Source organism: Vigna umbellata, chromosome 1, assembly GCF_029865625.1.
Source record: "Vigna umbellata cultivar VRB3 chromosome 1, Vumbellata_1.0, whole genome shotgun sequence".
Taxonomy (NCBI): Eukaryota; Viridiplantae; Streptophyta; class Magnoliopsida; order Fabales; family Fabaceae; genus Vigna; species Vigna umbellata.
The window spans coordinates 59,699,569-59,727,117 of record NC_142165.1 but is presented as its reverse complement, the minus strand read 5'-3'; the positions used below and the strand labels follow the sequence as shown (position 1 = coordinate 59,727,117).

General features: G+C 31.9%; 1 protein-coding gene across 1 annotated transcript; it reads left to right on the top strand.

Moving 5' to 3' along the window:
- Positions 1-7,130: 7,130 nt before the first annotated feature.
- On the top strand, positions 7,131-8,909 carry LOC148205926 (nuclear transcription factor Y subunit A-3-like). The gene is made up of 3 exons (XM_088112503.1): positions 7,131-7,199; positions 8,174-8,341; positions 8,508-8,909. The coding sequence occupies exons 2-3, from the start codon at positions 8,198-8,200 to the stop codon at positions 8,907-8,909; spliced, it is 546 nt and encodes a 181-aa protein (XP_087968629.1). The 5' UTR covers positions 7,131-7,199; positions 8,174-8,197.
- Positions 8,910-27,549: the final 18,640 nt, after the last annotated feature.

The following is a 27,549-nucleotide window of genomic DNA, read 5'->3' as shown; positions in this document are numbered from 1 at the left end:
ATGAAGATGAAGTCCGCGGGGCTGCAGGTACTATGGATCCTCTGACTCCTAATCGGGTAGCCTTCCCAGGTCTCGCCGGTCTTGCCCGATCAGTCGAGCGGCGCCGCATTGAACGACCAGCTCTCCAACCCCACCTCCATATTTGGTCTTCGTCGCTAGGTGGTGCTCGGCGTGTGTGTCGGCGCCACCATTGTCCTCATCCTCTTCCTTATCTCCGTCTGGGTGGCCTTCAAGCGCTCCAAAGCCAACCCCGTTTCCATCCCCGACGTCTCCAAGGAGATCCAAGAAATTAGGGTCGACCACGCCCCCACCCCCAACCCGACCCTTTTCCCGAACCTGACCCAGTTTCGCCCACCGAGGAAAAAACCAACCCTCTCAACTACCAGAGAATCCAGTTCGAGATTGGGAAGAACCACCGAATCTCCTACCCTGAACGTGCCTTGCTTCGCTCATCTTCCAACGATCCCGCCGGTGTTGAGCCTCGCCTCCTCGATCAGGTTTCCACCGTCATTCCCAAAGTTTCACACTTGGGCTGGTGCCACTGGTGCACTCTCCGAGAGCTTGAGGATTCCACCAACACCTTCGCCCCTGAGAATGTTATTGGCGAAGGAGGATATGGAATTGTTCACCACCGCAAGATTGTTCCATGTGAATCAGTACGGTTGAAAAAAAAATACATTACTGCCTCGGTTACCTAAAAACCGAGGCATAATCCCATCTTTTTTGAATCGGTTTGAAACCGAGGCATAAAACGTACCCCTTTTTACCTCGTCTATATATGCCTCGGTTATAGAACCGGTGCCTATAAGCCAAAGCAACCGGTGCCATTTCCTGTTCTTGTACTAGTGACGTCGAAGTGCTTATGGACCGATGTCAATTTAACGTCTTTCGGTATGCCGTTAGCCATGAGTGTGTACCGTTAAAATCTTGAAAACAACAACATTATACAGTGTTTTTGTACTAATATCTTCTAGTCATAGTGATTTTGTGCTTACAAAAAATACTATAACGCTCAAGTTAGCCAAATAAATCAAATAATAATGAACATAATAATATATCTCGTAAAATATATTTATACTATTGTTTATAGATTATATGCCTTAATTACCCGTTAACCTTCCTTTTATTTTTATTTTCAATTTAATTATATTTTGTCAATATCAATAGTCTAGCTAGTATGATTTTTTCTTGACCGAATTAGACCGAATTGGACCGAATAGGTATCGACTTCAGTATTCGTAGTGTACTCGGTCAGACAGAGTACTCATACCCACATGGCCAAGGTGTGCTTAGTACAAATACATATTTCTTAGTCTCAATTTCAAATCTTGATTTTAATTATTCCTCGCGTTATTCTCTCTTTACGTTTGAGACAATTTTAGCTTTTTTTTTCTGAACTTTTTGTTTTATCTTTTCACTGTATCGTTAAATTATGTTGATTTGATTATATTCATTAACTTTTAATATATTTCAAAATATTAAAAAATAATAAAAGAAATTAACATTGTTGTTTGTTGCCTACGGGTAGGTGAAGCTTGTCATCTCTTCCTCGTGGGTGCATTCCATTTTTGTTTCCAATGTCATTCACACAATTATTTGATTGCTTACCTATTTATTATTCTACTTTTACTTCTTTAACATTCACTATTGCAAAAACACTATCCAAATTTTTTTATTTTAATAATCAAAATTGAGTGATAATGATATGGGTAGAGTATAGAAATTTTTTTATGTTTTATCACACCATTCAAAACTAAAAAAATTATTTTTAGTCTTTAAAGTTTTTTATTGAAAAAATAGAGCATAAATTAGATAAGATAGTTATCCAAAATAATAGTAATATTATTATAATTATTAATATTAGAGCATTCAAAATAATATTAGAATAGATTAGAGTCGTCCGAAAAAATAATCATGTCCTACAACATAATATTAATATTATTATTATTATTATAATAATAAAAATTATTATTGCTAATTATAGAAAATGATAAAATTATAATTATAAAAATAAATATAAGTAATTTTCATAATTTGATTATAAATAACTTTTACTTATTTTGTAAATAATTTTATTATTATAAATAGTTATCTATATTTAAAAAATATTAAATTTTAAAAATGAAGTCAAACAAAAATTACTTAAATTTAAAGGATAATCTTTAAGAAAAAATAAAATTGATAAAGATAATTATTTTAAATTTCAAGAAGAGTATGAGATCTTCATGAGCTCAACTAATCCCGTAATACTGACTTTATACTGACTTTAAAGTTTCGATTCTTATGAAAATTCATGACTTAACGTCGAAAGGAAAAACAGTAGAGCAGTGAAGTAAGGAACATAAGCATGACACGTGAACCAAACCGTTGAATTCTCAAATGAAATAGAGGTTTCAAAAATTAAGAGGTGGTCAAGACAATTTAAAGGGTAAACTTGACTTGGATGAGGTGCATAGTATCCACATTAGTTTTCATCACTAGTTAGATATTTTGTGGTTGTGAGAGTGCTAGACCCGACTAAAAAGTGACATAAAAAAAATTATGTGTCCATAGAAATGAAAGGGTAAAACCTAATCACTCTACGAATTAACTCGAACCCTTTGTATCATCAAACTTAAAAAAATATATAAAATTAATTTGTGCAATCTAACTTTATAATTGTAAATGACATTCTTGATATAATATATCACTACAAGAAATTGGCGTATCACCGAAGGACTTTTACGGACGGCCTCTTGGTCTTCGGTAAAAGTGCGTTATCGACGGTTAGATAGATGATTACCGAAGGGGTATGACTTTCGGTAAGAGGCTTGACCCATTAAATGAAGTGATTGAGGGTATACGTTTAGGTCGTCCCCAATTTTGTGAGACAGGAACCCCTACCCTACCTCTCTGTCGTCCCCTTGAGCTTCCCATTCTCTCCTTCTCCCTTCTATTTCGCTTACTCTTGTTCGATCATGCTTCCATTTTGTCCCTCTCCCTCTCCTTGTTCGTTCTGTCCGGTGGCATTGGGTTCTTCGTGCCGTTGTCAGTGTTGCGACAGGGATAGTGGTTCATGGCTATGCGCGTGAGGCTTGTGCGACGACAAGGGTGTTGATTCGTGGTCATTAGCTTGAGGAGGTCATTGCGTTGAGACTGTGAGTACAAGGGGGAGACTAAACAGGTTAGTACCTTCCATGTTTTCTGTTGAATTCCTATATATGTCATTCTGTGTATTAGAAATTGTTCTGGTATGGTTGGCCTGTTAGTTTTGATTCCTCTTCATTTTGTTTTGAGCTTGGAATAAGTTTTGGGGGCTGTTTTGGTATTGCTGTAAGCATAGCGGAAATTGGTAAATCAAGAGTATAAGGAAAATATGTCCTGAGTAGGTTACGACTTTTTCAGTTTTCTTTCCAGTTGCTATAAGGTCTATATGATATGTTCCAATGCTATAAGGTCTATGCCAGTTGTTTAGTTGCTATAGAATCCCTAACATTTTTGTTCAGTTGCTATAAGAGAAAGTTTCAGTAGTTCCGTTATTATTATGCTTTAATCTAGTGCCTAGTTATTATGGTGTTGTTGTCAAGTGCTTAAAGTATGTTGCAGTTGCTATATGGTTCCTAATCCAATGCTTGATGGTCAAAGTGTTTAGACCAATGTTCCAATTTTTGTAAGGACCAATTTTAGTTGCTTAATTGCTAAGAACCAATGTCTTTTTGCTAATTGAGTTATTTCCAATGTGCCTTAACTGTTATAGGACCTAAGTCAGCAAATTCAGTTGTTGTAAGGCCTTTGTACAATAGTTCAGTTCCTCTAAGACCTCCATCTAAAGGTAAATGAGCTCTGGCAACTCAATAAGAATTAATGTAGTTAAACAAGGGAACTTAAATTCCTGTGTTGCTAATGCTGCATTCTCTTCCTTTCCAATAATTTCTAACAACCCCCAACTAGATCCAATTATAAGTTTGTGAAGGTTCAAAATATTTGGTAGCAGGGTTGCAGGAAACAAAGTTTGCATCATGTGACGCTCTTGAACAGACACTTCCTACAGAGTTAATTTCTGCTACTAGACTATTGTTCATGTTCCCTTTGTGACATTCATCTCAAAAACTCCTTCTAAATTGTTGCAATCTTGCACCATGAGTTCATTTAAGTTTTTCAAATAAGGAAGAATATTAGATGGAACTGCACACTGTTGAATTTCACACCCTTTCTTGTGTTCCACACACTAAATGATAAGCATAAGAAATCGTGATAGAAAGTGACATGAATAGCTCATAAGTTTAGGTAAACTCATAATTTACCAAGTTTCTTTTTCCAGAAAGTATGTGTTTATTTTTCTTTCACAAAAGCTAAACTGTTTAATATATATTGGTGGAGATTTTGGGTAAGTATATTTGGCTTATCTTCACATTCAGAAGAAAAAAATTAAGAAAAAAACTGAGTCTAAAATTGCCTGATAAAATTAACTTAATATCAGCTTGTTCAAGTTAAATAATAATCCTATGATGAGTGTGACATCAGAGTTTGAATAAAAATTGAGGCCTAGCAATAATTACTGTTAGTGGTTTAAAAGCAATGGGAGAAATAAAAGAGGGTCCCATAGAATTAGGAACAAGTACGTGGCATGTGAAGTGTAGGACCTATTAGAACAAGTTGGATACTACTGTCATATTCATTCAACTTCAATGAAATGCAAGTTGTGGGTGGAAGGAATCATGGATCACTCAATGACATGGTTTTTTGAGCACAAATTTTGTTACTTCTGTAAGGCTTCAAAATTAGAAATCAGTTTATGGCACATAAATATTCAAAAGGGTGCTTTTAATTTAATTTAATTGAAGTATTTTTTAATCATAAAAAAATGCAACTCAAATATGAACTTGTCCTTACCTATTTGCTGTATGAACTTGTCCTTAACATTGTCATGGCTATTCTTTTCTTGCCTCAAATTAACACCATTTAGTGCCATTATGTATCCTGATATTTCTCTTGTGGAGTAGCTTTTAAGGATGGATGTTTATATATTATATTAGAATTGCTGGATGTAATTTTTCTCAAGATTTAAAATTGATATTTCTCAAGATGTTTATATAATATTCATGACTTTGTTTTGTTCCTGTCGAGCTTTCATTGCTGAACAATCTTGTGTTTTTTATCTTTCCATTTTCTAATATTGTGTTATTCTTATTGTTTTTAGGCAATCAAATTGAATGATGTTAAATCATGCAAGGGAACAACATTCTGGATGGCCCCATAGGTTTGCCTTCAATATTCTCTTCTAATTAAAGTTATTGAAAAATGGGTATCGGCCGTCATTTTTATGAATGGAGTGATGAATTTGAAAACATAAACCATGTATAAGTGTCTCTGCCATTGGTTCTAATCAGTCATAATTAGGCATGAGACATTTTCTTTTACACCATTTGTGAATCATTCAAAACTTAAGTAGGTTTATATATGGTGAAGGAAACAAAGTCAATTTAGACTTACAACCTAGTATGGAAACTTGGATTCTTAAATTTCAATTACAAGTGCTTAGTTTGCCTTCAATAACTAAGAAATATAATCTCTGCCAAGAAAAAAAATTATGATCAAAACAACAGTTTAATAAGATAGTGGTTAGTTTAGTTAAAAGCACTTAGTAAACAAAATCTGATATGTTGATGTAATTACTAAAAACAACTACTACTAATCTGAACACAACATTATAGGTTAACCTACAAAAGCTTGAAAAAATAACAATTAGCTTAAAACATCAAAGAAAGTTCAAAATCATTTCCTGCTTCGTATTAGATCATTGCTATGTTCATAGTGTCATCAATTCCAAGAGTCAATTATGTGTTGTTCTGTTCTGTTCTTTAAATCCAACTCTGCAGAGTTAATGTTGGTTTGAAATCTGTTACTGCACTTTATTGTCAAAGGAAGCAAAGATTGTTGTGCTAACTTTGAATCTAACTTTGAACTTGATTGTTGTGCAGAACTAAAGGAAGCAAAGAATGCTAAAAACACTAAGGTAGTTATTTGGGAGGAGGAAAGTGCAGAAAGGCTTGGAAAGATCTCCAGCCTAGTGCCACACACACAACAGCTGCTAGTGGAAGGAGAGATGTTGCTGCAGCAGAGAGCTGGGAAGGAGGAAGGCAAGGAAGCCATGGAGACACTGCTGAAAAGAGTGGCTGAGCATAGGAGATTAAAACCAATAAGCCATTTCTTTCCTTTTCTTTTCACTTTTTGTGATAAATTTTTGTTATTAGCTTGCATAGTCATAGATAGCATAGTTAATAATAGGATAGAAAATATGTTGTTCTACATAAAACTAAAAAGAATTAATTTTGATCTTTGGCCTATTTGAACAAATTTTCTTCTTAGTTATATCTGTGGTTTGTCTGTGTTGTTATTAGGAAGCCTTACTCACTCACACATTGAGGACAGTGTGCCTCTTAAGTGTGAGGGTGGGAAGGTATAAATTTAAAAATACTTTTTTTTCTCTGAGCTGTTTTTCCTTTAGCTTAGGTCTGGTTTAGTTTTAAATACTTAGTGTAGTTTACTATTCTTGTTTTAGTGTGTAAATACCTTTCATAATCTGTTTTGGTTTTTTTAATAGGAATTAGCTAGTTTTTAGTTTTGATTGTTAATACTTCTTAGATTCTTTTACTTTCATTCATTCTGTTAGAACTTCTTTTAGGTTTCTTTCTTTTCCTGTTCCTATTAGTTTCTTGTTCTGTTGCTGTTTTCTTAGTAGTTATTTTAGATTCTTTTCATTTTCTAGGTTCTGTTTGAGCTTGTAAATTAGGATTTGCTGTTTTAAGATTTCTTTTGTTAGATTGTTTAGTGCATGTTTGGTTTAAAGCTCTAGAAGTACTTTTTGTGTTATCAGAAAACACTTTTTGCTTAATGGATGTTGGTAAATACTTGCTGTAGGTCAATTTTCAGTTCAGTGTAGCAATTCTTCTGCTTGTTCGACACTTAACACAGTTGGGAGAAAGAGTATAGAAGGTGTAATCAGGTCATCTGTTCGTGGTCAGGATTTTACCTTACCTCCTTCACAAATGTGTCACAACCAGCCACTTGTAAGTTGATGTATGATTGTATCTCAGTGGACTGATATTGTTTGCAAATCTCTTTTCTTATAATTTGCTTTTCAAGCTCATACTGCATTCCATCTTGCTGAGCCATGCTTTAGTGGCCTACTAGCTTCTCCATATGGCCCACAACCTAATGTAAGATATTGGAATTTATTCATTTTTTTTCACTATTTTCTTATTCTTGTCAGCTTGTCTTCAGCACAGTGAGTTAAAGATTTATCATTCAAACAAATTGATAAAATAAATGTATGAGTATGAGTGGCATTAGGTTATGGTGTATCTGGAAAGTACTTTGTTTAGATCTGGTGTACTGAGTTTTTCACTTTCTAATTACTCCACTCTGTGATTTCTGATTTTGTTATGATGTTGACTTACAAATAGGTTAAAGGTCTTTCGGGAAAGCATGTTGCCCTTATTATTAGCAGTTTTAATTTGATTGGAAGCTTTCTGAGAGACTTTTGGATATATGTTACTATAAGTAGATGCTATTGTGGTTGATTCCTGTATTAATTCCATCATTATGCATATTTAAATGAATCACCAATAGCGCCTTTATTTTACTTATTATTATACGTCCTTGAGAATCTTTTCAGCAATCATCTATGCTTAATTAGTTTTTACTATTTGTTGTGCCACTGTTAGCTTGCCAACCTTACAGATTCTCATAGTTCATAAAGTATGCTTATGAAGAATCTTTTTGGTTTAAAAATGTTTCTTTGCTCTCCTTTGCACCTCATTTGTTCTTATTCTTTCATCCTTTGTATTATTATTTACTAAAGCACTTTTTTATTATGGTGGAGAGCTTGTTTCTTATCTTTGACTCAAGGTGTTCTTTATTTTATAGACTTAACAATCTGACATGCATTCTTTACCAGACAGCATGGTTACTCTTGCTAACCTTTATGCTGAGTTGTTGGAAAAAGAAATTGAGCCTTCTATGGATAATCAAGCTTTTGAGTATTTGGATTCTCTTATGATGTGTTCATTCTTTATTTTAATTAAATGACCTAACAAAGTTACATAATGCCTTCAAACTTCCATCATGTTAGTAACACTAAGACATTATGTGCATTTCTATAATGTAAACCATGCTATCAAAATATGGCCAGATTCATCCTGCTCAGCTGATAGGAATGCCTACGGCTAGAATTCCTCTGCCACTTGATCTTAGTGAGGAGCCTATATTTGTGAATGCAAAGCAGTACCATGCTATTCTAAGGCGCAGACAATACCGGGCAAAACTTGAATCACAGAACAAACTCATCAAAGAACGGAAAGTAAGTGCACTTCTGCATTTTAGAAATGCTGTAAAATCACTCTTTAACACAAGTGTTTGATAAAACATAAAAGAGTGATTTTACAGCATTTCTCATACTTCTCTTTTGTTTCCTTTTCCTTCTAAGTTCAACTTCTCTCCTTAACGTTACCATGTTTGTTTTTCAGCCATATCTTCACGAGTCTCGCCATCTACATGCATTGAAGAGAGCCAGAGGTTCTGGTGGTCGCTTCTTGAATACAAAAAAGCATGAAGAGTCTAAACCCACTTCACAAAACCATGACATAGATGTTTCGAGGTGTACTCATTTGAATCTGAGGGGAAACATGTCAGAATCTAAGGCTCGTGAGTTGAACTACAGAGATGGTGCTTCCACAGCCACCTGTTCAGATATTTCTAGTGCATCTAATAGTGGTGATCTCTTCCAGCAACATCAACCTGACATTAGATTATGTGGTTACCCTTCTCATATAGGAAGGAACATGCAGGGTTACTCTGCTGATATCAGTGGTAGTGGTGGTGGTGGTGGTGCAAAGTATTGTGTTAGACATTGTAACTCACCACCATAAATGTTTTTTGTCTGCAAAGATGCATTGGTCATTCAAGTAGAAAATCTGAAAGAAAAAAAGATCTCAATTTTATATAAAGTCAAATTCTGGCAGTCTTATTGGTGTAAAATATTAATTGATTCTGTTGATGAATATTAAATTTTTCTGGAAGAATCTGTTTGATAATTTCTTGTGGATCTTTAATCTCAATTATATATTTTAATCATAAGACTCGATATCCAATAACTTGTTTAGAGGGGCTTGTTGGTATAAATCCATTGTCTTTAGCTAGAAACAATATTACCGAAGGCTTTAGCCCTTCGGTAATTACCGAAGGCTTTTGGCCCTCGGTAATTACCGAAGGCTTTTGGCCCTTGGTAAATGTTAGCGACAAGGGATTTACCGAGGGCTCTTTGGCCGTCGATAAGCCTTCAGTAATGACCTTTTACCGACGGTTTTGGGCTGTTTCCGAGGGCTTCTGGCCTTCGGTAATGCCCTTCTTTTTTGTAGTGTATTAATAAATTTGACTTTTTTTTATTGGAATTAGAATTATGCTCAAAATAAATCATTTCAATTAATTATATGTTTGATATAAAATATATAAAAATGAGATCATTTTATTACACTTGCTAGGATGTTCATTAATTACGTGACACTCAAATAAGCAAGCTTGTGTGGCTTTGTCCACTACAAAATACATTGCGGCTGGAAGCTACTGTGCTCAATCTCTATGGATTAAGATCCAACTAGAAGATTATGGATTCATCTGGATAGAATCCCCTTAAATGTGATAACACTAGTGCCATAAATCTAACCAAAAATCCAATTTTACATTCCAAAACCTAGCATATAAAAATAAAACATCATTTTAGAAGAGATCATATATCTAAGGTGAATGTAAAGTTGAATTCGTAGACACATTACATCAATGAGCAGATATTTTATCAAAACCATTATCAAAAGAGAGGTTATATACAATTAGAAGTGAATTAGGCCTTCTAGACATAAGTTGCACATCATAATAGCCAAAAATAACTTAACATTACATAAAATTAAATAATTATTTCATACATTGCAATAAACTGTGGAAAAACTCTTAAGAAAACCAAGTCTACAAGTTTTAATCAATTAGGTGTTTCTTTCTGTTTTTCACTGATTAGGTAAAACCTTAATCGATTATGGTATTATTTCTATTTTAATCGATTAGATTAAAACCATAATCGATTAAAATTGTTACGGGTTCACTATTCTTTGGGTTCCAATTTCACCTTAATCCATTAAATAGTAATTTAATCAATCCTTGCTCCTATGTTCTCATATGCACTACCAAACCCTAAAACCTCAAGCACTTTTTCTTCTCAATCACCAAAAAACCACCTTCAAATTCTTAAAACCAATTCTAACTCCTTCTAATAACCTCCACTCTTACTCTATTTTTTAAGTTAGAAATCATTTTCTTATTCATTGCTTCTCTAACCCTAAAAATATCCTTACCTTGTACAACTTTAATGGCTTCCTCATCAAAACCCAAGCGAATGAAAAGCGTTGCCAAGAAAGCGAGAATTGGTGATCTAGAAGGTTGAACTAGTGATGAAGACACCCATATCAACTTCCTGTTTCTGGCGAATTCGAAAAATTGTCTCTCACAAATACCTTGATCTTAACTACTTCAAAAATGAGGGCTTTGTCTTCCAAGATTAGTTGGCGTATCAAGGACTGAAGAATATTAGCCTAATCGATTAAAATGCACCAGAACGTCATATCTTATGTATGTGTGTGTGTTTGTGTGGGTGTGTGTGCACGTGTGTTTCTGTATGTGTGCACGTGTGTGTGTGTGCGCGTGTGCGCGTGTGTGCGTGTGTGTGTGTGTGTGTGTGCAAATGTGTGTGTACCTGTGTGTGCGTGTATGTGTGTGTGTATGTTGTTTTTGTGTGTGTCTGTGTGTGTGTATCTGTGTGTGTGTGTGTGTTTGTGTGTATGTGTTTGTGTGTATGTGTGTGTGTGGTTATGTGTGTGTATCTGTGTGTCTGTGTGTCTTTGTGTCTGTGTGTCTGTGTTTAACAGAACAATGGGTTTGGGAACAAGAACACACCAAGAAGATTTTGAGAAACATTCTTAGAGGATTCAATCAAGCTTTGTGAAGAAATCTCAAGAACTCTCCAAGGTTTCAAGAAAGCAAGAAGAATTGTAAGATCTACACAATTATTGGTGCTTTCAGGTTTCATTAGATAGTAGTTTTCATTTGTTATCTTGGTTGTGTAGGCAAGGTTTAAGAGAGTGTAAGTGTGAACTTCTCTTGGTTATCTTGTTTTACATTGGAGTGTATGTGAGGATAGAAATTGAGATATATATTTTGTATTCTTGATTATAACTTTAATGGATTTCCCTTCAACTAAGGTTGTTGAATGAAGACTGGATGTAGGCTCAATTCTAGAGCTGAACTAGTATAAAATTGTGAAAATTGTTGGTGCTGATTTTTTATGTAACTTGGACTGGAAATTTTGTTTTGGATTGGAAATCGTACTGCACTTTATTTGTTGAATCTACCATATAGCAACTAGTTAAGTTATGTTAAATTGTATCGTTTGATTTGTTGGGTGGTTTTTGTATTTTATGAATGAAAGAATTCTAGGTTGAACAATTGATCAAATTGGTGTCATTTGAGAAGTGTTTTGCAATAACTATAAAGTAGAAAAGAATTAGAAGTGCCAGTTTTAGAAATTGAACAAAATAAAATACTACTAATTCACGACTTTGTTGACATGGTGTTAAGCCATAGCATAGTGGTGCTGAGTGCCAACTCAAATATCAAAAGTCAATGGCAAATTTCGTGACAGGACATTAAGTGGTGGTTTATGTCGCTGAGTATGCTCAAGTCAATGAGATCTAATGGTCCTAACATTAAGTGTTGGTTTTCACCGCTACATGCTCTCAAGTCAAAAAGTTCCAAGGATTATCAGTGCTGGTACCCAGCCTCTCTTTCTAATTCTCTCTTTTCTGTTCTCCTCTTCCTTTTCTCTTTTTCTTCTAATTTTTCCCTCTTGTCATCTTCAAGCAACAACACCTAAGGGAGGAGAGCTTTTCCTCTCTCAAACTCCTTCCACCTATCTTCATACAACCATACACTAGAGGGAGAGAGCTTCATCCTTTCTTCAAAACAGTAAGTTCTCTTTCTATTATTTTTCTTGAGTCAAGAACTGGTCCTCATGCGTGTGAAGATTTTGGTTTTGCATGTATTCTTAGAATGTCTTTCTATAATTTTTGTTTTACTATAAGTCCAATGGTCTATTTATGTTTTTTATATGAGGTAAATCTTGTGTTTCTAGAGCTTCATTGCATTGAAGAGGTTAGGAGTTGTTGTAGTTCGGTTTTGGGTTTTCCTTTTATTAATAAGAGAAGATATAACTTAAACTCTTGAAATTGATTCAATTTTTTTATTGATTGTAATGTGTAGTGTAACAGGCATATACTTGATTACTGAATTTGTAGGTCTGAAATTTTTTATAAGGTATGTAAATAATATTGCATGTTTGGGGTTTTTGGAATTTTGAGTTTTGCTTTCATGAGATATTAAATGTGATTTCACTCTTGTTGGATGCATTTTATTTCAGTAGTTGATTCGTTGGGTGGGTAACTCCTCACCAGCAAGCTTATTAAAAGTAATTCCAAGGGTATACTCATTTAGTGAGTCAAAGCTTGGTTGGATGAGTTTAAACTTGTATATATGATATGCTTGATTTTTGTGTGTATTGGTCTCTAGGATTAGTGAATTTGACTCAATTAGATAATGTATTTGATAAATTTGGAATTGGTTATGATTTGTAAAGAGAAAAGAAAAATCTATTTGAGACTTTTCATTAGAGTTGTGTTAATATCGTGATGTGTGAACTTTGTTTGATGATGGTTTGGCTTTAAGGATTTGTAAGTATGATTCTATTGGTATTAGAGATTGCATTTTAATTGGAATGTGGAATGGAGAAAAGTACCCTTTAAAGCCAATGAAACAAATTCACAAATTTTTCATGCCTTCTACGTTGAGCAAGTGCCAAATTTAATTTTGGCATAGATAGGGGATGTTTTCTTATTGGGGGAAGAAATCCACTTGTTGGATGAGTTGAGTTTTTCTACTTTAAGTCATCTCAGTAAAATTTGGATTCTTGCTTCGTTAACTATTGGATCATGATGAACTTTTAAGAGCTTGTTCTAGACATACGAATCTTTGATTTAACTGTTAGGATCTTTAATTTGGGGTCAATAGTTTGAGTTATGATTTTATCTATATTGATGTGCTTAATAGAAAATGTTGGAAGTGAATATTTTGCTAATGCTATAAGAAGATGAATTTTGTTGTTAATATTCAATTGAATTAAATGATATGTGATGAGCTTGAATTAAAGTAAGAGACATGTGTATATTGATTTAAAATTATATAAGAATGTGATTTCTCAACTATGTGTGAATGTTGTATGTGTTTTGTTGTGGTTGTATTTTATTTTGGTTTGATATGAGTTGAATGATTTAAATAGTAGTCATTCTTAGGGAGGAAAACTATCATAGGTGTTTTAGTTGTGGTGCATAGACGACAGGAGCAGGTCTTGAAATCATCCTGACTCTACATGAAAGTCGAGGGATGTTCATTTCTATGTACTGATTGGGGAACTATACATGCACATTTCAAGTTATGACTCCCGTGGGAAGCAGTAGAATGTGGCCATGCTAGGTGCCTGATCTCTTTTGGCACTAGTTTATACACCATTTCTTTAGAGATAATATATGTTTTGAACTATGTGAGCCTTGGTGTTTAATGTTGATTTTATGTTTTGGAAGCTATGTAATTACTTTTAAATTTTTAGTTTATTTTATTTTTATTTAAAATTTATTATTTTAAATTTTCTCTAGCTTATGTTATCTTTTGTATGTTGTGTGTGATTTATTCATATGTGATGATCACATATTTTTTATATACTTAAGCATATGATAATACAGGTAAGGGTTCTAAATAATGAGATAGTTTCGGAATGATGTTGATAGAGAGGGTTGCTTATGTATATTTCTTTTTATGTTTTACACATTTCCTCTAATTTAGAATACAATCATGTTTTTGTGTAAAACTTCTTATGTAACTATTGAGGAATGTTTTAATATATAGGTTATATATTATTTTGTGTTTTGCTTGATATCAAATTTGAAATACTTAAATTTATTGGAGTGATTCTACTAAAATGGAATGTTACAAAGTTGATATATTTTTTTTCTAGTTCATATTTCGAATATAATTGTTGAAGGACTAACCAAGTACAAGATTAAAAAAATTTCATGTGATTAACACTTAATGTTATTTAATTTTTTCTCCAATTATAATTTTTGTTGTTGTTTTTCTTCCTTAATTAAAGTTATAAATTGTGTTGGTATTGTAGTGTAACAAAAAGGAACAACAAAGGATTTGAGTGAGAACATTATGTTATTCAATGGACAACAACTATAATTCAAGTTGATATTAAAAGGAATTAGGACTAACTAATGGTTCAACTAATTTATAATTAGAGAATTTTTGCCTATTTTGTGTATTAATTGAAGTTTTTCTTTTTTTTAGTATTTTAATAATGATGTTCAAACATTGAATTCTAGATCAATAAACTACATTGGGAATACTTATTTAACCTATTTAGTAGAATTGTACAACACATTATAACTTTGTAATTTTTTATTTATTTACATACACATTATTGACAATTCTAATTATCCTTCAACATAGTTACGATAGCAATTGCTCATTAATTGTTTCATGTTTTAATATTCACAGGTTCTAGTTCCAAGTCTGTTTATGTCCAGATTGCTTTATTAGAAGTATATATTTGACAAAATATTAGATTTTTTTTTTCTCTTAAACAATCTTTCTTTCATATCTTCTTCAAAAAAGAAAATATATTTATCTTGTTAATCTTTTGTATTTCATTTTCTTGATACCCAATATTCACTTGAAACACTTCCATGTTTTCATTCTTTATTTTTAATTTTTGATTCCGGATTTTATATTAATAATAAACTCCATATATATATAACAATTGTAGAATTAGTATAAAACAATAATAATAGATACACGTATGATGTTATTTGATTATGATAGATATCACAACAATATCACGACAATATCAAAACGATCAGCATCATTATTTTTAGTACATGACATGCTGTTGTGGTGGAATTGAATTAAACAACGAATAAAAAAAACATAAACGGAATAATCTGTGTAAGAAAATGGTAAGAAGTCATGTTGGCCTTCGTCCGAAAATCTGTTGGACGGTGGGGAGCTTAGTCCCAGTGGTTGGAGGATTGGATTTAGGAGGTGGCCTTGTTGTGGGAGCAAGAACATGTTGAATGCTTTTCTTCTCTGAACTCATTCTGCCAAACACCTTCGATCGATTTCGTTTTGATTTGTGTATGGAGAGTTGAGAGTATTTATAGCCATTCTTTCAATTGATTAATGCATGGAACTTTCCAAGTGATTCATGGTAATATAGCAAGGAATTGCTGTTATTTTTCATCTTTAATTTACAGACTTTGAACCAAAGTTATATATATGATTTCTCCTAACATGAGCAAACCTCACACCACGTACAAACTTTGGACTTTGAACTTTGAATAATACGCGGCATCAACACCCTTCGCCCATTAACGTAAGAGACTCGGTCGCCTACGTTAATTTATAGACCCCACTTCACAATATTACCCTCTTTTTTCTCCTCACACAATTTCTTTATAATTTTAAATTTGTATTACCAAAAGTTTTTTTTCTCCCATTCATTTGCAGCTAAGTGTAAATAATTAATCGATGTTGAATTTCAATAACTGATTTGTGAGTTTAATACAAATAATTTCTTATTTATTTACGTAAGTGGGTTTCAATTTCCTCTTATTTACGATAGGTTTGAAGACAATAAATCAATGCAAAACCGAAATTTTTAACTACTTAAAAATTTACTCAATTATACATTGTTATATTACTACAAAGAGAAATTCAAACCCAGTTAATACGCGATCCATAAAATACTTTTATGGGTGGAAAATATATTAAGACATTTTTATATAAAGAAAAGTCGATGATAAAATTATACTACATATAATCACACAAGATTTTTTTTTCCTGGTTAGAAAGTAGACCTTATTTATATACTTTATAAAGTTATTGTGTAAAAGAATAGCTTAATATAGAATAAAAAGTCATTTTTTCTCTCTCTGAATTATATAAAAAAGTCAAATAATATCTAATTAAAATCATATTTTTATGACAAATTAATTTACCGAAACTTATCAATACAATGTAATTAAACGACTTTATGTGTTTTAAGACTAAAACAAATTTTAAAGAATGGATTAGCTTCTCATTTCTTCATCAACTAAGTTCAACATTTTTCTCCAAAGTTTATACGTTTAAGACCCAAACGTTATATTTATGCAAAGAAATTACTTTTGTTACCATACCAGTACTTTTGTCCACGGGTAAACCCTAGTCTTAGAATATGCCTCTAGTATCTCCCATCAGTTCCTCACTATCTAACATCTTAGTGTACATGATGGGTTTACTCGTACAATTTGGGTTTTTATTGAATTCATTTTATATACCTCCTTAGGTACCATGCATCATCAACACATTACTTACCTCAAAGTGCACAACTACCTAATAATTTTTCAATTTTACTTTAATAGAAGTCCAAAAGCCCCCAATAACTTTATTTTCTATTGAGTGACCCAAATTAGTTCTATCTTCTCTACCTATCTTTGCTTGAACAAGAAACTCTTGGTTGAGTAAAAATAATCTCAAGAATAAGGTGATTTTTTACTTTGCTAGAGTGAAAGTTTCATTACTAAAATTAAAATTTCATCACTTAAGAAAAAAAATCATTAATAATTTCTCATGAATAAAAAATTGCACCACTAGGACTTTTGCTTAAATGAGAACTTTGTCGCTTGAACAAAAACTTTCGCTTGGTCACCCTAACACTATTAGAGTGAAAAATTCACCATCTTGTGATATATACTGTATAAAAAGTTATTAAATAATGACCAGTGATAAATTATTTTTAATTATTAAATTTTTTTATGTGATGTTAATATTATTGCTTAAGTGAAAATGACTTTGTGTGAAAAGCTCTTCCATGAAGAAACCTCCATTTTGTTTTCCTAACATGCAAGTTTCTCATCCATAAATCATTCTCATACAACAGAGTATTAACTCAAGCAAATAAAATAATACATAAAATAAATTTTTTAAACTTATACAACATATTCTATAGGTATTATCTTTGATTAATAACTCTAGTAACCTTGATTTTGTAAGTTTCTTTCTTAAACAAGTATATTGTGACCCAAATGTTAGCTCTCCATTTATAACAAAATCTTAACAAAATCTTGAACTACATTATTCCATATTCAGAATCCAGTTGGAATAATTTCTAAGAACCAAAACCCTTCCCACAATAATCTTTATGAATATTAAAATTAGACTTACCTGTTTACATATTTGATCAGATAAAATTCCAACTTTCTTTATTAGCTTGTTGATGTTTTTAGGGTTTAGGGTTTAGAATTATATGTGTTTGAGTATGTTTACATGGGTAAGAGATGCTTGAATGCATGTATCATGTGTTAACTACGTTTCTATGTGACTTAGGATTGATGTATGTATGTTTGAATGCTCGAATCATGACCACGATATGTTTCGACTCAACAATAATCGATTATCATTAGTTATAATCGATTATCTACGCGTTAGTTTTAAGTGTGGTTTCAAGAATAATCGATTATCTGGGATGCTAATCGATTATCTCTTCTTGCGTAATGTTTCTGGGTAAATTTCACTGAGATAATCGATTATCTTAAGTGATAATCGATATCACAATGCATTTTGGTGAAAAATGGCGAAGTTGATGAAGAATGGATGTGAACTAAGCCTAAGGAGTTGTGGAACATGATGATAATCAGAGACTGATGTTAGTGTGTATGTTTAGGGTCAGTTTAACTTATGGTTGAGAGTGGAGCATGAGTGAGTGTTGGGATGGACCCGAGTATGTGATTGAGGAGCATGAGAGTGGAGGATAAGTCTACTTGTTGTACCTCGTAAATCATGGTTCTATATATGGATAGATACTTCCTTTTGCTTTGTGTGCATTGGAAGGAGATGATTTGTTGGGGAGGCTACATATGTCCTATAGGGGAGGCTAGATGTGGGCTGTAGGAACAGCTACAGTCGGTGAGGTAGGGTACAAGAGTGAGATGAACTCTTTCGACTATGGTATTATGGTACGATGATGCTGATGGTGTTGTTCATGATTGGGATAGTCATGATAGTGGTGTATCTATGATTATGATCATGGTACTTGAGATGCTCCAAGTTATGTTATGTTGGTAGTGGTGTTACTATAATGGTTATAGTAAGTAGTTAGCATGTGTGCTAATGAGTGAATATACCAAGGGTCTATGTGTGAGATGTTAGTGATGACATCAAGGGTTAAAAATCAAGGATCAATGGTCGAAGTTCCAGGATCAGGGATCGAGGATCGAGTAATTCAGTATGATTGAATTGTTTATGTTAGAATATTAAGAATCCTATTGTTATTACTATTATGTAAGTGATATTTGATTATGATTGATATAATCAAAAGATATATATATTATTGTGTATTTGATTATGGTTGGTATAATAAGAATGTATGTATCTTGTTGTGTGTTTGATTATGATTGATATAATCAGTATGTATGTATCTTGTTGTTATGATTGTTTTATCGGTAACTTATCCCATACATGTTTGTATTTATATGTTTGTGAATGAAATTATCGGTGATGATCATATAATGTGTTATACGTGAGCGGATAATGTTACAGATCTTCTGATTGACTCGAGAGAGGATGAAAAATAACCTTGAGATTCATTTAGAGCTATTTTATTTTACAAGTTAAGACAATATAATTGGAATATTTCCTTTATTATTTTATTACTCGAAATAATATAATTGGATAAGGTTTTCTTAAGTACGTTTTCGCGCTATGATAAATTTTAAATTTTACCAATTTTTAATAACCCGTGACATCTCAAAAATCGGATGTTACACAAATACGGTTGATTTTTTTTTAAATTTTTTTAATAAAGATTATGGTTATATAATTTATTTATTGAAATTTTCAATAAAATAGAAGAATGTAATGGTCTTTAGAAAATTAAAAAGTGATATGTATTCATCTAAAAATGAAAAATTGAGACTAACTTCAGTCATAATTAAGTGAACAAAATATAAAAAAAAAAATGTCATAACTATAAATATTTATATACTCATATTATCCTTGTATCGTATTTAAAAGGTTTAATAATTATTGTACAAATTATTATATGTGGTTAATTTGAATATTTTTTATGAATATTGATCCTCGTTCTTAGAAATATTTTAAGAATTAAAATCATTACTAATATTTAAATTATGAAACCAATTTCTAAGTTTAATTTCTAATACATAAAATTATCAAATCAACTGTTAGTGTCATTGATCCTTCAAGTAATATTTTTATCTTAGAAATCCTTTTATATATTAATGTATATGTTAATACAATGACGTATGAAATTAAATATTTAGATGAAATATGAATTTAATAAACTAAAATTTTCGTCATGTAAAGTATTTTAAATTTTTTTAATTCAAAGCAAAAAATTTAAAAGAATTTGATAAACAGTTGAAATTTGTTTTTTACTTTTATATTAAATAATCAGTGTTTTAGAAAATAATAAATACAATACATAATATTAATTTATATTATATATTTTTAATCTAAATTAACAATAAGAATTAAAAATACTAGGAATATAAAAATAATATATGATATTGACTTAGAATATATCGAAGCCTTGTTTATTCTATTTTATACGCAGACTAAAAAATTAGTTAATTGTTAAAGAAATGACATCAAAGTCAAAACAACTTACAACACAAGAAAGAAATTGAGTGTAATTTTTACAATAATTCCGATATAATTTACGCGAAAGCAGGAAGACATTTAATCTTTTAGGAGTGACCGCGTCATTCATCTTACACACCGACTCCATTTTAGTTTTAGTTGAATTATTCTATTTTCTATATATAACTATCTGTTTCCTTTTTTATATATAATTAAAATGCATAATCAATAAATATTCTAAAAATTTAAATTATGCTATAATTTATCTAAACGAAGAAAAATTAGTTTAGAAACTGAAATAAATAATGATTGAAAGAATTAAAAATAAATAAAAAGTCAACTAAAAACTATAATGTGAAATGATCAAGAAATTCGTTTGACCAATTGTTAGATACTATTATATTTAGAAAATGTGAGATAAATTATGCATTTCAATTTATAATATAACTAAGAAAATGAGTTATTATTAGGAATTTAATTTTTCTTTGTACGTTTCAATGCCTTCATTTTGACAAGGTTGAGTTTTTTGGTAGCTAAAAGCAATCAATTATAGGTTGTTGAGTGTATTTAGAAAACTTAAGAAAAGAAACAAAATGATGAATTTATGTTCTATAATTTGAATAAGTGGAAACTAAAGAGAATGAAAACTAAATTTGTTGGACAATTAAAAAATAATTTCCCCTCGCGGGTCATTATGGGAAGGGAACAGTGGTGTCTCCATGCTTTTAAGCTTTAAATATTTGAAATCAAGAACATTATTTCAAATTTAAACACAAAATAAAATTAATTTATTAAGATGTAATATAATAACAACTTTATATTTTTAATATTTAGTTAATTGTTTTTGCTTTTTTTTTCTCTAACGTGAAACAGAGAGAAGAAAGTCATTTTGTTTGTCATCCTTTACTTCTGCATATCAGAAACTGCAACGCGTTTACGAAGGCACTTACAAGAAAAAATAGCAAGGTTTGAAGAGTTCTTGGAGCCAATTCATGCAGGGTTCAGCTTCTGCCACAAACTACATATATCTCTCACACAAACCTTAGTAAACAGCAAGTATGAAGAGAGAGAAATAACAGAAATTTCTGTGTATATTACCATTTCGATTTCTTACGTAATTTCCATGCATTAAATGAATACTACACGCCTCCTTATAAATAAAGCTGCATTGTTATGTTTTATCGACATTAACCATTGTTTGCAGATTCATACATAAAACCAACATCGATTTGAATTACTTAGCCATTGTACGATGAGCTTCCAAAAGCGAGCCATTCAGGATGTTCTTGCTCCCACAACAAGGCCACCATCTGAGAGTAGCAAGTCCAGAACTTCAAGCAGTGGGCGCATAACCATTCATAATGTTCTTATCCATACAACAAGACCGCCTCCTAAGACTAGTAACTCCAAACATCCAACCACTGGACCCAAATGATTTCAAACCAATGTTGCAGATTGGTGCATATATGGAAAGCATTACAATAGTATCTGTTATATTATTTGTTTGATTCAAATGAATTCTTTTAATAAATATCCTACTATATCTATGGGATCATTCCTCTATTTCGCCATTGTTAAATTGTTTGAATTTGTTAATTATAATATAAAATGAAAATAATAACAAATTGGAAACAAAATCAATTATATTATAAAGATATATGTTTGACCCTTAGGTGGTTTCAATTAATTGTATTGATATTTTGTAATGATAGGAGAAGACTGATACGATAATATCATTGTTTCGATATTTTTCTTTCGTCCTTTGGGAATGATTTATTTGTACTTTTTCTTTAGTAGTATTACTTGTGTACGGAGTAATATAAAAGGGTAAGAACACCCTAAGCACTTCCTTTATAATATTTAGTTTTCAATATAATAAAAAAAAGATATGTTTGATTAAATTCTCCATTCTCACTAGTAGAATAAAAAATAGAATTGGAAATATAAAAAATTAGACAACTTGTATAGGTTTCTATAATTTAATTTACATATATATGATAGTTTTAACCAAGAAGAACAAAGACAAATGAACAAGTTTTAATTAATACAAATAAATAGTAGTTTTTATCTAAGATTACAAAACATTGTTTGTATTATGCCTAAACATACCTTGAGTAGCTTGAGTAGTTAGATAGTCTGCTTAATTTTTCTTATTTATGTATAAACCTTTCATCTACCTATAGCATGTTGTGTACGTACAAGTCTTATAACCTATTAAAGTAATCATCTTTGAAGAAGAAATTGAAATAATTGAATAAGGACTTAAAAGTATAATGTAGTTTCTTGAGAATTTTAATTATAACAAAAATGAAATTATCACCAAAATTGGCATATTAAACAATAGAGATGATGGCTGCCAATAATACATTAAGGGAAAGATGGATAGAAAATAACACTTTAGAATATTCAGCGGTGAAAAATCAACGCTAACAAGAAAAAGTCGACATTCGTTAAATAATTGTTAGTGTCAAATTTGGGTATTTGGGTTGCACTTGCATGCACACTAAAATCATAGATGTAATTTGTTAGCATCTTTTAGAATCGATTCTAACAAGCCGATCCTACCTCATAAGTATTTTTTAAATTGACTTTTTAATTAAAGTAATTAACCATTACTAAGTCATTATTAATGCGTTTTTATTTTAAAATTGATTTAATTTAGTGTCGGCTTAACTGAAAATAATAACAGTCAATTATAAAAGAAAAAATTTTGTGTAATACTTCCACATTCAATAAATATGAAAAAATAAATATTATAATGGGTGAAAAGGATGAATGTGTATAAGAGAATTAATATGGATGAAAGAAATGAGTAGGAAGGAAGAAGATGAGGAGAATAATATGGATGAAGATGAAGAAAATATTATAGATGAAGAAGATAGTAAAAAATGTAGAAGAAAGTGTGTGGATGAAAAAGAGGAATGTGAGTGTTTCTCAAGGATTTAGATTAGATGCTCACACAATGTCATTTAGTGAATCCAATTTACTCAACGGGAGTTTGTTTATAGTGGCTAGCAAACTTGATGTTTTTCAATTTGATTAAAGTGTTTGAGTGTTTTATGCACTCACTATGAGAATTGTAGACAATTCGCTTACATTGTAGACAATTCGCTTACATTGTAGATCAAAATCACAAAAATATTAATTCACTCGATTCTTGCATTACCTTGACTATAGTTAACAAATCATGCATTTGTTTCTAGAGGTCACATTTTTGTTATTTTTGTTGTTAAGTGTGGATTGATGGCAGAATCCAAAAATAAAAATAAAGTGGAGAATGATAGATGAAGAAGAGAATGATGGAGAATGAAATTAAATTGTTGGAAACTAAATTACCAATGATAAAACAAAAATTTATAAGGAAATCAACGAGAGAGGTGACCAAATTGCAATAATCAACATTGACCTTGTTATTTTCCTGTTCCCAGCATTTATTAGTATGTTTATATCCACAATTTGTCATCCTTTATTCTACATATGTCATGAATCCCCAAACTAACATTCCCCTGACGATCGATATTATTTGTTCACATGAGGTATCTCAATAGTTTCAACTCTAGGGATCGCTAAAGCATCCCTTATATGGGCTATTTGGTTTGTTACTGATTGGAAACTCCCAATTGTGGTTTGAATTGAGGGGTTCAACAACCCAATTTGTATGATATTGAGTTTTGCACCATTGGAACCAAAAGAAAATTGATTGATGTTTTTGAAGTAGGCATCCCCTATGGTTATCGTTCATTGGTAATTCTCGATCACTAGTACAAAAAAGTGCTTTGACGTCTCGCGTTCAACATATCACAATGCGAAAAAGCCAACAAAAAAAATATGACCAGTGACATTTTGTAAATAAATGTTTAATTTTGACTTCGTAATTTATATTTTTCGACATCATATTGGGTAATTTTCACGAAAATCTTTGACACGAATGTGAAAATATAGTCACGTATTACGTTGAATGCCCTAATTTCAAACGTAAAACAGGTATAAGACGTTGGAATATTACTTTTTCAAACATTATATGTTAGTGAATTCATTAAAAATTTAGGTATGATTTTTTTTTTGATCGATTGGTTTTTTGTGCAAAGGTAGTATTTGAAGCATAGGCGCATTATCATTTTTCTCTCACTATCGACAACACTTTTTTTCGCGAACACACCGTCAAAAAGTTTTGTTTCATTTTCCTTTTCTTTTTATGGGCTATAAATTGGTTGAACCTATTGGTATTGGTAATGGTGAACTTGCTTGTTGTTCATACACCGTATAAGTTCAAACTTAGAGTAAAACTGAGAGTATATTCAAAACAACAAATGACCTGCAAATTTGTTCAACATGCCAAAATATCATGAGAAGCCCCCACAAAAGGTTTTAGATCAAATTCAATGTTTAAGTATGTGAAATATTTTTACAAAGTTTGAAAAAACAAAAAAAAATTGACGAAAAATAGAAAATGACTTTTTTTTGAAAATCTAGAAGCAACAATCGGCTATTGTTAAGACCTTGAGAAGCTTACCGAATCGTATTAAGTAATAAACCGGTAAGACTGAATATCGTATCTCAAGAGACTCATGTAACACTAAACGATCGTATAATTTCTTAACTAATTAAGACTAAAGAATGATTCCATTTGGTAAGGTTTAAATGCGATTAAACATAATGCGTGAATAGTGAAATGAACTTTTGTAGCCAAAACATAATGCTTGTTATGACAACTAGAGGTCCAAGCTCCACTCCTAGATATTATTTCCTTTAGGTAGCTTACTCCAAGTCAAGATTCATGAGCTATTTTTCAATATCAAACAAACCCCAAAAATCAAGTCATGAATGACAAAAAACATAACAAGCATTATGAAAAGGAGAAAAACCACTAGCATTCAATGCAAGAAGCTAAATATATATTCAAAGCATGTTCATATACATGAAGTTCCGAGGTTACATCGTTCCCTAAAAAAAATGAAGTTAGCTCTCCATTGTCATGGAGAGCTTGAGCTTATAATGGAAGAAATGGAAAGCAAAGGCGACCCAAGGAAGAAGAATGAAGAGTTCCCACACACCCAAGCTTGCTCCAAGTGCTCCAAGAACGTGTGTTTGTTTCAGTTGCCAAAAGATGGCTCTCTCGTTGCAATGTAGCCATAAATAGGTCTAGGGTGTCACATCAGCAAATGTCGTGCTCAGCGCCCAATTAGGAGGGCGCCCAGGCACGAGCTCTGCGAAACTGGATGGCGCTCAACGCCCTGGCTGGGGTGCCTAGGCGCCAAGTTTGCGTAACAAATGACACTCAACGCCCTAGATGGGACATGGAGAGCATTATTGTTTGATTAATTTGATTTATTGATGCATCTCTGACTAACTGTTTATCAACATATCAGTATCATAAGGAATACCTTTTTTGCTAATGCACAAAGGGGGAGAATGATAGAGAATTGCTCTGATATATGATATTTTGCTCTAATTGTTGTTTGCTCTGATATGAACTGATATTTTTTGTTCTGAATCAAAATGAGACATTTCAATGTTTGCTCTGATATATTTTGATCATTTGCTTTGATACATTTTGATATGATATGATTTGATTTGTACAACATGGTTGTTTATTAATCATGGTTGTGCATCATCAAAAAAGGGAGAGATTGTTGATAGGGGAGCACTAGTTTAGCTGAACCTACAATCTCAGAGCTTCTGGTTTTTTATGATGACAACATAATTAATAACACATGTGTTGTTTATGTGTACATGCTATATGTTTTAATCATTGTGTAAATCTGTTTAAAGCATTGAGAACATGATTGTGTTGATACATTACATTTCAGTGTGCTATATAATTGATTTTATTGGTGAATGCATGTCTGATGTTTTATAAAAGGAAAACCATAAGCACTTATGTTGAACTTTTAATTGTGTGGTAAAACAACAGTTTTAAGTCGACTTCATTATGGGGTGAGTCGATTAAAACTCGTGGCTTTGCATAAACCATTTTCAAAGTGTGCTGTGAGATTTTCAAAGTGAAAGTTTTTCAAAACTTTGTTTAATTGTGTTACATAGTCGATTACATGCAACCTGCATTCGACTAAGTCTGTTACAGTTTTGAAATTCTGTTAATGCTTGAATTAAATGTTATAACGGCTATATTTTTAATATGTTGACCAAGCATTAAATGGGATTCGACTGAATTAATTGTACATTCAATTAACTGCATTGATTGCTGCTAACTGCTTTAACTGAATTGCTATATTCGATTGCATTAGTAGCTTAGTCGATTAAAATGCGTCAGAATTGTGAAAATCTATAAATAGACGCGAATTGGAATTCTGTAAAAACTTTTGTGAATCTAACAGTTTGTGATATCTGTTGCAGAAGGTGTATTCTTACAGAAACAGAGAAAGAGTTCCAAGAAACAAGAAGTGACCGTGGTGATAATCTACTTGTGGATTCTTAAAGAGCAAGTTAATTGCACTTACAAAGGCTGATCATATTTGCACATTGGGTGTAACTGAAAGATCAGAGGCTACAATCTTGTGAAGATTGGATTGAGGTTCCCTGTTGTGATTACAGAAAGAAGAGTGTGTTGTGTTCTTGACTTTAAGGGTGGCTCAAAGGGTCTGGACTACAGGAGAGGGGATTTTTACTGCTAGTCTGTTTGTATATACTTATATTTTGATTAGAGGGTTAGAGAGATGTTTTATATTTTTGACGTGAGGTCGCTATAAAAGTCTTGTTGTAAAAACCTTGATCATTATAGTGCATTGGCTTCCTGTGGTTGGAAGGACACTGGATGTAGGCTTGGCCGAACTAGTATAAAAATCCAGCGTTTGATCTTTCTATCCCTGCACTCTTTTATTCATTCGACTTCTTACTATACTAAATTGATTTAATTTCCACTGCATAAACATATATTTTCCTTACGTTTCAAGAAAGCTTTTAAAGGCATCCACTTTGCGAAAAAAAACTAAAGAAAACATTACTTTTACATTTCACCAATTCACCCCCCTCTTGGTGTGAGAAATCAAGCCATTCTATTTTCAACAATTATGACCTATGCACGCTGCCACATGATTGAAAATGTTTTTTTGCCCTTAAATCAGTATATAATACTGCCAAATCAACAACCTGGAGCAAATGTAATGGTTGTTTAAAGATCTTTCACAATTGACTTTTCAAATAATTTTTATACTTCACAAAGACCTAAAGTAAGGGCTCCTGGAGTTTTTCCCCTGAAATAGGAATTCTAAGAAGTGGTAAAAAAAATTGACCAAAAAAAAAATTCCCATAGCTATCAAAACCAAAAATCACAAATTAATAGTCAATATACACTATTGTTTACTATAACATCATTCACTTGTAATAGCTTTTGTTTATAGTTCATACTTCATAGTTTGGTTCTGGATATATAAAATGTCAAAACTCGACTACATTTGCTAGTTTTCTACTTTTTAAGTCTTGTAAAGTTGTAAAAATGATTACTATTTATTAAAAAAACAAAGGAGTTGATTGACATTAGAAAATGACAAAAAACGACGTTAATTGATGTCGAAAATTAGCAATTTCTGACGTCAATTAACGTTGAGAAATGCAATTTTTTATGTCAATCAACATGATCTTTTTTTCGACGTTAATTAACGTCTCTCGATATGACGTTGGTATTTTTTTGACGTTAAAGGCCGAAAAACACTGACACCAAATCCCTTTTTTGCACTAGTGGATGAGCCTACTACTCAC